Source organism: Ixodes scapularis, unplaced genomic scaffold, assembly GCF_016920785.2.
Source record: "Ixodes scapularis isolate PalLabHiFi unplaced genomic scaffold, ASM1692078v2 PGA_scaffold3__209_contigs__length_174095766, whole genome shotgun sequence".
Lineage (NCBI taxonomy): Eukaryota > Metazoa > Arthropoda > Arachnida > Ixodida > Ixodidae > Ixodes > Ixodes scapularis.
Window position 1 is genome coordinate 130,519,243 of NW_024609868.1, and position 12,031 is coordinate 130,531,273.

Consider the following 12,031-nt stretch of genomic DNA (forward strand, 5'->3'; position numbering starts at 1 on the left):
AGCTTATCTTTCTTCCACCTGGTAGCCGGAACCCCCACGGCAGCTTTGTTTCGTCCCCACTCCTCGAGAGGATGGCTGGCCCCGAGGGTAATCCCATTCTCTAGTCGCTCTTTCCATCCAACGCTGGCCCTTTCCCTCCCCGTCCCCCAGCTTCGGGAGAGAAGGTTCTTCCCTGCAGAACGTCCCGTTTGTACAGCGGCCTTTAACTGCTTTCTGCCTAGAGGAACTTGTAAATAAAAATAAAGTTTTCGTGCAAATATTATCTTTTTTAGTTCAGTAGATGCACAGGTTATGTAGCAAGAAATGAGGAAAATAGTGCAATAAAAGGTTTATTTGTTGCTGAGAAAATATTCCTTATACAGCCAAAACCGTGTCTTTCAAAAATCCCCTTTGAAAGTTTACTTGTTCAACGCCCAGCCTAAAATACACCTGGGACGTAGTCTTCAGTATTATTTGCCTCAGATTTGTTTGCGAAAACTTTTCTGGCACTTGCCTTGACCTTCTATATTCGCTTGCTCTGAGCAGCGATCCGAGAGCCACTCTTGACTACTCGGGCGTTGTCCATCCTGTTCAGGGCCACATTACAAAACACTCCAGGTGTGATGCCTATAGCCACAAGCACTTGCTTCCTTGCTTAGTTGCCATTGTTATAAAAGCTAACAGGGTCATACACAGCAGCTTCTACTGTGCATGCGCCCACAAATGTTGTCTATGGGCACCTGTACTAGGTCAGGTTATTAAGGGCTCGTTAGCTTCACTTCACTTTCACTTCACTTTATTTCCTTAAAGACCCCTTCGGGAGGGGTATTACATAAGGGGTGGGAGAATATAAAAAAACAATAACTTGAACAATAGGTTGTTACGTTGGATTGATGGTTGACACAGCTTTAGCAAACCTTAATGGGCAGGTGATCGTAGCAACATCGCCGGGAAGGCCGTTCCAGTCTGTTGCAGTACGGGGGAAGAAGGAATTGAAAAAAGTGGCAGTTCGAGTGCGGTGACGGGTGACCTGCAATGGGTGACCTGTTCGGAGAGAGATGCGGGCGTGGGGTACAATGTAGGGCGCGTGATGGAGCGGAGAATAGAAAAACTTGTGAAATAGACATAAGCTAGCAGTTTGGCGACGAGAGGAGAGGTCTAAAAGGCCAGATTCAGCTTTTAAGGATGAGATACTAACTTTGTACGAGTAAGATGAGTGGATGAATCTGGTGGCGCGGTTCTGAACCTGTTCGAGTGCATAACTGAGATAGGCTTGGTGCGGGCTCCAGATGGGGGATGCGTATTCCAGCTTTGACCTTACGAGTGATTTGTATGCTAGCAGTTTTATGCTTTGAGGAGCGGTACGTAGATGGCGTTTTAGAAATCCTAAACTTTTATTTGCTGATGAGATAATGTTAGTGACATGTGCGCGCCATGATAGGTCGCAACCTAAGGTGACACCAAGATATTTATAGGACTGTACTAGTTCGACGGGAGTGTTAGCAATTGAATAGGGGAAAAGGAAAGGGTTGGTTCGGCGATGAAAGGACATGAGTTTGCATTTTTTAGGATTAAGTGACATGAGCCAGTGGTCGCACCATTCCTGGATGCGGTTGAGGTTTTCCTGTAGATTGATTTGGTCAGAAATGTTAGTAACTGGTTGGTAAATAACGCAGTCATCGGCAAACATACGGATTTGGCAAGTAACGTGTAAGGGTAAATCGTTAATATATATGAGGAATAGCAGTGGGCCCAAGGCGGAGCCCTGGGGAACACCTGATGATACTGGTAGGCAGTTGGAGGACTGGTTATTAACGAGGACGGACTGAGAGCGATTAGTCAAAAATTCCTGTATCCATTTCAAGACGTCAGGGTCTAATCCTAGCCGAGAAAGTTTTAGTAGCAAGCGTCTATGAGGTACTTTGTCGAAGGCTTTTGCAAAGTCCAGGAAGATAGCGTCAGTTTGGCAGTTAGAGTCGAGATAGGTATGCAAGTCGTGGAGAAAGAGAGCTAGTTGAGTTTCGCAGGAGAAGTTCCTGCGAAACCCGTGCTGAGAAGAGTGAAAGAATTGGTTAGAGTCCAGGAAGTTCATAACGTGGGTATAAATGACGTGTTCCATGATTTTGCAGGGTACGCTTGTTAAGGAAATGGGTCGATAATTTAATGGATAGTCCTTGTAGCCTGATTTGAAAACGGGAACGACCTTCCCCGCCTTCCAGTCATCTGGAATGCCGCCTGTGAAAAGTGACTGCGAGAACATAAGTGAGAAGAATGATGAACATACATGGTTACAATTCTTCAAAAATTTCGAGGTGATTTCGTCGACGCCCGCTGATGATGACAACTTGATGTTATCAATAATAGACGAAATACCGGCAGTGGAAAATGAGATGGGGTGCATTTCCGATTCAATAGTTACGATTACGGGTGGGAGTGGTGCGTCGGGCTCTTGAGTAAACACTGATGAGAACGCGATATTAAACATGTTAGCGCACTCACTATCGCTAAGCACATTCCCCGATTCATCGGCAAGAGTTAAACCGGGAGTCTGCTGAGGGTTTATGACCTGCCAGAACTTTCTTGGGTTATTGATTAATATGTTTGGTAAGTCAATAAGGAAAAATGAGCGCTTGGCTTCAATGATCGCGTTTAAATATGTTTCTTCGGCCTCGTAGTACCTTTCCCACGCGCATGGGTTTGGTTTTGACTTCGCAGAGCGAAAAAGACGCTTTTTTTTATTTTCCAGCCTCTTAAGGGTTTTAGTGAACCATGGCTTCTGTCGGCTAACACGAAAACTGATTTTAGGAATAAATGTATTTATTAATTCGTTAAACTTGTTCTTGAGTAGTACCCAATTTTCATGGATGGAACGACTTTGATAAGCAGCCTCAAAGTCAGTAAAAAAATTGGTTAAATGGTTATTTATCGCTTCATAATTTCCTTTGTTGTAGAGGCGAATTGTTTTATTTTGAGAAGGGGGCAACGTCGGCGAAAACATAAAATCAGCGTGAATGACCTTATGGTCACTAATTTCCCGTAGGTAAGTAATTGACGACATACTGTCAGGACGGTTGGTTAATATTAGGTCCAAGAGACTTGCAGTCTCTTGCGTGACACGTGTTGGCTCAGTTAATATTTGGGACAGGTTAAAATTGAGGCAAACATCGATAAATTCTCTCGTTTCTGCGTTGCTGGTTGTTGTAGGCGCCAGGTTAGCCCAATCGACATATGGGTAATTAAAATCGCCAAAAAGAAGTATGTGGGCATTGTGATGTTTTGCATTGAGGTGGCACAGCATATCGTTAAGCTGCCCCGGAAAATCGGGACTATTATGCGGCGGCCTGTAACAGACACCCAACAGCACTGTTTCAGGAGCGGCATGACAGATGAGCCAGAGTATTTCCAGGTCGGATGAAGTGTTAATAGTAGTGCATGGTATTTGATGGTTTACGGCAATGAGAACACCTCCCCCGCGAGTACCTTTGCGATCATTACGAAAGAGACGGAAATTTGGCAGGTACGCTAAAACTTCGGAGTCAGTAACATCACTGGTTAGCCAAGTTTCAGTGAGCACAAGTACATTGCATTCAGAAGATAATACAACGCCAGATACGAGTTCGCGCTTCGGAAGAAAGCTGCGTATGTTAGTAAAGATCACCGAAAAAGAAAGATTAGTTCGAGGGGCACGTTGGGGGCGTGTTGTATTTTTCTGTTGACGGTGCGATTGCTATGAGATTTCTTTGACTGATTGGCATGATTCATCGAAAACGTAACGTTTTGAGCCGATGAGCAGTGTTTTGTAGCGCAAAGAAAAGGGAGCAGATTTGCTTCTAGCAAAGGCAAGGAGGTGCTTCCGTGCGTTGCGAACTGAGCGGGAAAAATCTTCGCCCATGCTGAAGTTAGTACCTTTTAGTTTACGGCCATTCGAAAGGATCGCTTCTTTAGTTTTGAAAAAGGAGAAGTTCACTATTATTGTTCGTGGACGCTCGATCGAATGACGCCCGAGGCGGTGGGCACGTTCTATTTCTTTCGAGTCTAATGTTACCTCAAAAAGTTCAGAGCAAAGGCGAATGATTCTTTGTTCGGACTGGGCAAAAGTCTCTGTAGGTGAGGGATCGGGCACACCATAAAATATTAGATTCTTTCGTCGGGATCGATTTTCAGTGTCGTCCACACGGGCCTCAAGGTCAGAGACCTGACGAGCCGCGTGGGCGGCCCTGGTCACCGTGGCCTCCACCTCAGCACGTAGCGTGGAAAGGCCTTGGTAATGACCCTCCAGGTCAGTCATCCGCCTGCCTAGGTCCGATATGGTCCTATCGGTTATCTGCAGCTGACTTTTTAGGCCCTTTACCTCCTCGATGAGTTTAGTTTGACCTGCAAACAGCTTCTGCAATTCGCTTAGGATTTCACTTGAGGTAACAGGACCCGGATTAGTCTCTACATCTCCAGACAACATCAGTAAGCGGCGGATGACTTGAGCACATTCTCTAGCATCGGCAATGCAACACTGCAGGCTCGGCAGCTGTACTAAAAGATAGTTGCTCGATTTCTTAGACGAGCTAACGTATGACAGACTAACCTGCATGGTGTAGGACAGCGGGTTAATGGACCGTGTTGTGGCACAGCCACCGAGCCCACAGAGTGCAGTCGCCGGATGTTGTTCTTTTATGACTGGCGCATCTGTTGACGTCGATGACGATGGTGCTTCCCACGATGAACTGGGGATCCACGGATCAGATGACAGCGCCACAAGGTTTAGCGGCGCGTTTGCTGTTGATGACTGCCAATCTCTCGAGCCGTGCGCGTGGCGAAGGGGCGTACTTTCCGTGGCGATAATCCAGGTATCATTCAGGAAGGCTGGAACCATGACGAGGGTGATGAACGAGGTAAGGACCTGCATGGTGTAGGACAGCGGGTTAATGGACCGTGTTGTGGCACAGCCACCGAGCCCACAGAGTGCAGTCGCCGGATGTTGTTCTTTTATGACTGGCGCATCTGTTGACGTCGATGACGATGGTGCTTCCCACGATGAACTGGGGATCCACGGATCAGATGACAGCGCCACAAGGTTTAGCGGCGCGTTTGCTGTTGATGACTGCCAATCTCTCGAGCCGTGCGCGTGGCGAAGGGGCGTACTTTCCGTGGCGATAATACAGGTATCATTCAGGAAGGCTGGAACCATGACGAGGGTGATGAACGAGGTAAGGACCTGCATGGTGTAGGACAGCGGGTTAATGGACCGTGTTGTGGCACAGCCACCGAGCCCACCTTCTGCGTTCACTCATGAAGGCACTTTCGTAGAAGCTCCGGTGCTGCAAGCGCTTAAAAAGCTGGCTTGATGCTGGTCATCATACCTTCCGGAAGAGAGTTCCTGTGTTGGTAGGGTTCTGCAGATCCGAGCGCGAGACTGCGGTTGTAGCCACACCATGAAGATTCCCCTGGTGGGCACAGGCCGTATTTGGGATCTTCATCAGTGGAGAGCTTGTGGAAATAAATAGTCCACACCGCTTTTCTAATCGCTTCAAGGCTATGAGTATTCTCTCGTATGGCTCTTGCTTCGTAATACTGGAGTGAATCCATATCCTTCTCAGTCAGACGTCGCTTGCCACTAATAGCCTTACCATCAGCCACTGTCTCACCTTTCAGGCACTTTTTGATTGATGTTGCGAAGCCTTGTCCCCATTCTTTTCTGCGCATAACCGATGCATTCGTATTTTTCTACATCACTGTCGCAGGGTTTCGCGTCCCTAACACCAAGAAAACTTTGCTGTTACCGTTTCCAATGTATGACGTGTATTCAGCCCACGGGTCTCGAAAGAGCGAGTGAAAATCTTCATTGCGCCACTGGCTTCCATAGTTCCACTCGAACCAGTGTGCGTGAGGTTGCAGAGATGCCTGTTTTCATCAGTGTGCTGGATCCTGGCACAAAGAAGACAAAACTTGCTCTCAGTTTCACACCCCAAAACTTTCCCCATGTCAGCAGAAATAGCTGTTACAACACCATGGAGCGGCGAATGCCCTCTCTTCATCCAGCTACCGTCAACAGTCGGAGCAATGCTCTCATCACCCGCTAGCGCCTTCGCTTCTGCTGCCGCTGCCTGCATGTTTTTTTTATACAGTCTTTTACGTGGCCTCCAGAAGTTTCTTGTTGAAGTCATCATCTTTGTTAATGGGGGAGGCATGTTCATCAGAGCACAAAGGAGTGCACGACTTTCTCTACCTTTCCTAATAAAGCGCAGCGCGTACGAAAACCTTAGATTCACTGTAGGCGCACCTCTAACAAGGGCCAAGGTTTGCAGCGCGCTCTTCTTGCCACAAAAGTCACAGATTAAAGTGATAACTAACACGAAACCACTGCGCTTTCCCAAGGCCTCTGCAAGTTGAAAGGTGCCCTTTTCATACTCCTTGCAGGCCGCAACTTGTGTGAGGAACTCTTCAAAAAGAGTAATGTCTATCAAGCGATGTCCACTAGATTCAGCACCAGCGACGGCAAAAGAAATATCGTGCACAATGCCCCCTATTTACACGGAGTTTGCACTTGCAATCGTGGGCTGACGACATTGCTCGTTCTTTTTCACGTACCGATTTCCGCTAAACTTGCGCTTATTTTTCAGATTTGAACAAAAGCGAGGCATCGCTGTCCTCTCAACGTAGTCGGCGAGCAAAAAAAGTAGTCTAAAATCTTCCAAAGTTTCAACAACTTGCGAACGCATTGCTCAAAAAGGCTGAACAGCGTTGAGAAAAAGAGATGTCTTTCAGTATACCGCTAGCAGTGCCATTTGCGGGAATAATCCGAACTACCGAAAAAGAAGAAGACATTTTTCATGGTGCGTTGTCAATAGTATTAATTAAAAACAGCTTTTATTTCCAGATGCATCGTTTTTTCAACGAGAGTTGCAATATAAACAAAGCTTCCTAAACCCACACCTACTTTTAAGTTAGGGTAGTCAATTGATGACACCGTTTTTAAATTACTTCTTCTGGTGCTACTAGGAGCTCGCCGCTTGGAAAATATGTTCTCTATGAAGTGCAGAATTTTCGGGTTCTAATATCAAAAGAACAATTTTTGGGTTGTTTTCACGTACCATCCCCCCTTTTTAAAGGGAAACTCCGCTCGATTCCGAAGATTTCGGGATAATGAGTGATTCCACATTGAAAAGCCCTAATAAAAGACACTACGTCGTTTGCTTCGCGAAAAATTTAATATCTATTTTTAAATATAATTTTACACACGAGCGGAAATCGAAACTGAAACTTCGGCTCCGTGCGGCGACATTGGCCTCGAGCCGCCAAGAAGACGGCCGTCACGTGGTACGAGATGTCACGTGATCCTCTACGCAACGACGGACGGGATTAGGGTGGGCGTGTGCCAGTCGCAGGTGTCGTCTGCACCCCACTCTTCGCCACGCTTTGCTGTCTACGACAATCGACGACGTCTACACTACTGCGGCATATATCTGCGCACGTAGTGTCCGTAGTGTGGACGAAACTCCGAGAGACAATAATCACAAACGGTCAGACGACGACGGCGGTTGTGACGCGGAAGACGGCGGGACCACGGCGGGCGGCCGGACGGCTACCCAAAGCGCGCTGCGCAGGCGCATTACGCCAGCCATGTGGACATTGCTGAGCGCCGAGAGGAAACGTTGCTGACGTCATCCGCTACGCTCGCCCGCAGAAATAAAACGAAACAAAAGGAAGCAATGGTGATGACGTTTAGCTCAATGTTGGCTACGCCCATGCAACACCTCCTAGATAGCTTTCAAGCCTGCGCGCCACGTGACATGACATCACGTCCCGAAAGCCTGCACGGACGCTGATTGGATGCGAGTGCCGCGTCAGCGTTCGCGTGGGACTCGATTCCTATCATAGTCCCACGCGAAGGCAGACGCGGCACTCGCATCCAATCAGCGCCCGTGCAGGCCTCCGGGATGTGACGTCATGTCACGTGGCGCGCAGGCTTGAAAGCTATCTAGAAGGTGTTGGCCCATGCCGTTACCTTGACTGCTCTGTTGGTTGCGCCTGAATTCGCCCGCTCGAGTCAGCCGGTTTTGGCAACCTGGCGGGTTGCGACGTTTGCCGGACCGTTTAAGAAACGTTTAGAAAAAACTGCGTCATAATATTTGGCGTGTGGTCTTTCTAGGTGATACTGAAGAGGACTGCATTGTTTTTTTCAAAACCAAAAATGATGCGAAGTTGCCTTTTGATTTCATTTCAAAATAATGTTTATAAATGTTTCAGCTGTCGCATTTCAATTAGAAATTTGTTCGCGGTCGTCAAGCTAGGCGAGAGCAGTTTCGAGACTTAAGACAAAAATGCAGCGTCATGTTATTAAAGAGCTTCGTCCGTTGGAATAAACGATACCGGAACTAACAAAAGGAGTTAAACATACACACACACAGACGCTCACGCCCACACACACACACACAACGCACGCACACGCGCACGCGCACAAGCACACGCAAAGCTACGTTAGATTTTGTCGCGGCATGAAAAAGTGACTGAGTATAGGGATCATGCCCAGCATTCTATAAAGGAAGGCAAAAGATAGGAAATAAGAAGCAAGAGAAATGCCGGGCCTGCAAAAATCAACCAAGATACAGTTCATACAGTATTTTTACACGGGATTTGTGTTTGTGTGTTAAGTGTGTTTGTAGATAAAGGCTTAAGTGTGTTTGTAAGTGTGTTTGTAGATAAAGGCTTAAGCCTTTATCTACAAACACAAAGGACGAACACGGAGTGGACGAGGTCAATCGCGACTTTGAACTAGTTTTAAAAAGATAAAAGAACATAAAAAGTGAAGAGAGAAATCCCGTGTAAAAATACTGTATGAACTGTATCTTGGTTGATTTTTGCAGGCCCGGCATTTCTCTTGCTTCTTATTTCCTATCTTTTGCCTTCCTTTATAGAATGCTGGGCATGATCCCTATGAATGTTCCGCCGCGAATAGAACTAGTTGAAAGCGGCGCTTGTCCTTGACCACTCCTTCGTGTTCGTCCTCTGTGTTTTCGTATACAAGTTTGCTCTGTACCAGGAACCAAATAGCCCAGCAACAAGTCTTGCTAAGCTTCAAATAGTGAGTAGTCGCGTTCCGATTTGGAAGTGGTGCTACGTCTCTTAGTCTGAGAGGTCGTTGTAAAGGTCGTGCTACAAAGAGCGTCGCATACTGAGGCTTTTTCAGTGCGCTTTTCATTTTAGCTCCGGTATCGCTGACACTTGAGCTCCTTAATATGTCTCAGATGAGCGCGATAAAAAACTTCTTTTCTTGATATTTATTAACTTGCATGACACCCGTTTACAAGGGTCGAGAAGCTGATATATCCACATTAGAGTAGTGCCAGATAGAAGCAAGAAGGAAAACTGTAATTTGTCGATGTCTGTTCTTTAGAGCTCTAATTACATCAAATATGTTTTTGCTAACATCTCCCGAGGTTAAATATGTTATTTGGAAGACACTAATTTTTCTCAAGCGTTCTTTGGTTTCAAAATATTTTCACGCCTAAAGGAACAATGTTTAAAAGTTCTCTTAGAAGATCAAAACCTATTTCCGCATTGATTTATTTAATTTGTTTATTTGTGTCTTCAGGGGTTTAAGGCATTAACGAAGAAACCTGGAACAAATTAAGATATTAAACTGCAGGTAAAAGCAGTCACGATACATTTTTGCGATAGTCGTGATGCAGTACTTTGAAAACGAACTTGACTATTAATTTTTGACGCTGGACGTGGGGAGTTGATTTCAATTTCATTGACGCATTTTGTTTCTCACGTAGCTGGGTATGCTGCGTACTTATATCCTGGTCTTTTCAAACAGATACCGAATTCGCACAGTAGTTGTCGCGCGACTAAACCTAGCAAAACTCACTGAAATCAATACCAAGGCCAGCTGACCGCCTGAGAGAGAAGGAAGATGTGACCAGCTGGATCAGCACTTCCAAAGCATAGCAAGGCCGTACTGCTTGATTTTCTGCGTCCCCTCTCTCAGGCCAGCGCTGGACACACATTGAACACGAGGGCGGCGTCAGGCTTCAGCTTGTCCTCGTAATCCATCAGTCAGAAAGAAGAGTCCCATTTACACGCCGACGCAGCACTCGCGTCTAATGTGTGCCCCGCTTTGAGCCTTAGTAGGTGACGTAATAAAATCCCGCTCTAAAGCCTTACTGTCTATAATCATATTCACATTAAGGATCTCGTACAAACAAAAGTCCGGCTTCTGGCGGAGCATTACTGATTGGCTCCTTTATGTGGTGAAGTAAAATATGTATGGGTGCATTTTAAGTTAGCTTGCCGTTAATTTATGAAGACGTACACTTTTCAAACACCAAAAGCATAGTTTATTTCTCCCACAACCGAATATTCTAAGAGCTACTTCGTGCAGCGCACGAATAATCGTCCCTTTTTTTCTTCAGGTTAAAATTCGTGTAGAAGGCGTTGGTGTTTCACCCAGTCGAACTCGGCGAGGGCGGCTACGGTACGCGAAGGCGCCAGCCGCTTTTCTTGCTGTTGCTGTATCACTATTGCGCAATGCACGTTCAAGACTTCGGGTTAGTGCTGGGCAGTTGATCTATTAACCTACCGACTAATCGATTACGGATTCAATCGCGATCAATTTTCTTAACCGGTGAATCGGTGAATTGTTTACGAACCAAAGTAAAGTCAACATTTTCCACTTTCACCACGAAAACGTGGGCGAGTACACCTGTATTATGGGCGAATGTTAAGTCACAATTTAGCCCAAAATAAACTGTAGGGGTAAGATTTCTTACTCCTAAAAAGTATTCAGGAGTTAGAAATGCCCACCACTTGAATGCCGCTCGAGCGTTCGTTTAGCGCAACAGAGACTATTGTGAACAATCAAACGAGGTCGCTCTTGCTGGAGAATATCCACGAACCTCTTAGCGTCATGCAGCTGAAGTAATCATCTATGAGTGTGAGGGTCCTTGAACATGTTCAACATTATTCAACCTCGACCTGTATTGAGGTTGACTATAAATCAACCCCGATACTCATCGAGGTTGATTCATAATCAAAATTGTGTAGTGCGCTCTTTACCAATTACGCAACAAAAGCAAAAAAAAGTATTGAGTTTATTTTTTTAAATGTAAATTATGGATTAAAGCATTTAACCGCGCTCTAAGAAATGCCTGCGCGTCTGCTTACGCTCAGAACACTCGAAGAGCCAATCTCAGATCTAACAAATCTGCTCAGCAAATGATGAGGGGGAACATCCGTTTAGATCTCAAAATTAAGTGTGCGCTGTGGCATTAAGCAATGCAAGCATGACGCTTTGCATTGCACAATGACACAGCGCAGACTTCATTTTTAGGTCTAGAAGGATGTTCCGCCTTTTCGTTCCCTGAGCTGATTTCGTAGATCGCAGAGATTGGCTCTTTTTTAGTGTTTGTGGGTAAGTAGACGCGCAGGGCATTTCTTAGAATGCCTGCGCGTTCCAGAGCAAGGACACAAGTCGATACTATTCAAAGCATAATTTATCTCGCTGTCGAAAGATTCGCACCACCCGTGCAACTATGTTTGCCGTTTTTCTTTTCACGACTATATAAGACGGCGACACCACTGCCACTGATTAAATTGAAAGTTGGCGAACGAGGATAGTGGTTAGAACTTGCTCAGTACATACATAACCTCTACTACATACCGAAGAAAAATTTGAACATTTCTTGCACCTTTTAAAGAGAATCGAAACTTATTTTAGAGGTACATGCCTAGTATCTGTGGTGTCTCTACGGCCAGCGTGTTTTCAGTCACCTGAGGTAAGAACCGCAGACCAACTTTTGCAGGAGGACATGAAGGATTTGGTGGAGGAAGAGGAAGTCCGGGTGGAAAAGGGCCGGGTGATGATGAGGATGATGATGATAAACCTCAGGTTGGACCGTCTGGTCGTAGAAGGGTGAGCAGCAGGAGTTGAATCAAAGGCACAATAATGTCCGAACGGCACCTGCACTGCTAGGACTTGCTCGAATTCTTAAGTCGTAGTTCAGCAAAAGCTATACTAAAATATATCTGAAGATGTGTGTCAAAAATCAAAGATCAA

General features: G+C 45.9%; 2 protein-coding genes across 2 annotated transcripts in view; one reads left to right on the forward strand and one right to left on the reverse strand.

Annotated features, from left to right (window-relative positions):
* The window catches only part of LOC8052374 (Golgi-associated plant pathogenesis-related protein 1), a 119,763-nt gene that overhangs the window by 56,128 nt on the left and 51,604 nt on the right, over positions 1–12,031 (forward strand). The gene's annotated exons all lie outside the window — the stretch shown is intronic.
* Positions 3,707–5,117, reverse strand: LOC115324279. Its single transcript, XM_040212405.3, has one exon. It carries the CDS (start codon positions 4,877–4,879, stop codon positions 3,707–3,709), a length of 1,173 nt encoding a protein of 390 aa, XP_040068339.3. The 5' UTR covers positions 4,880–5,117.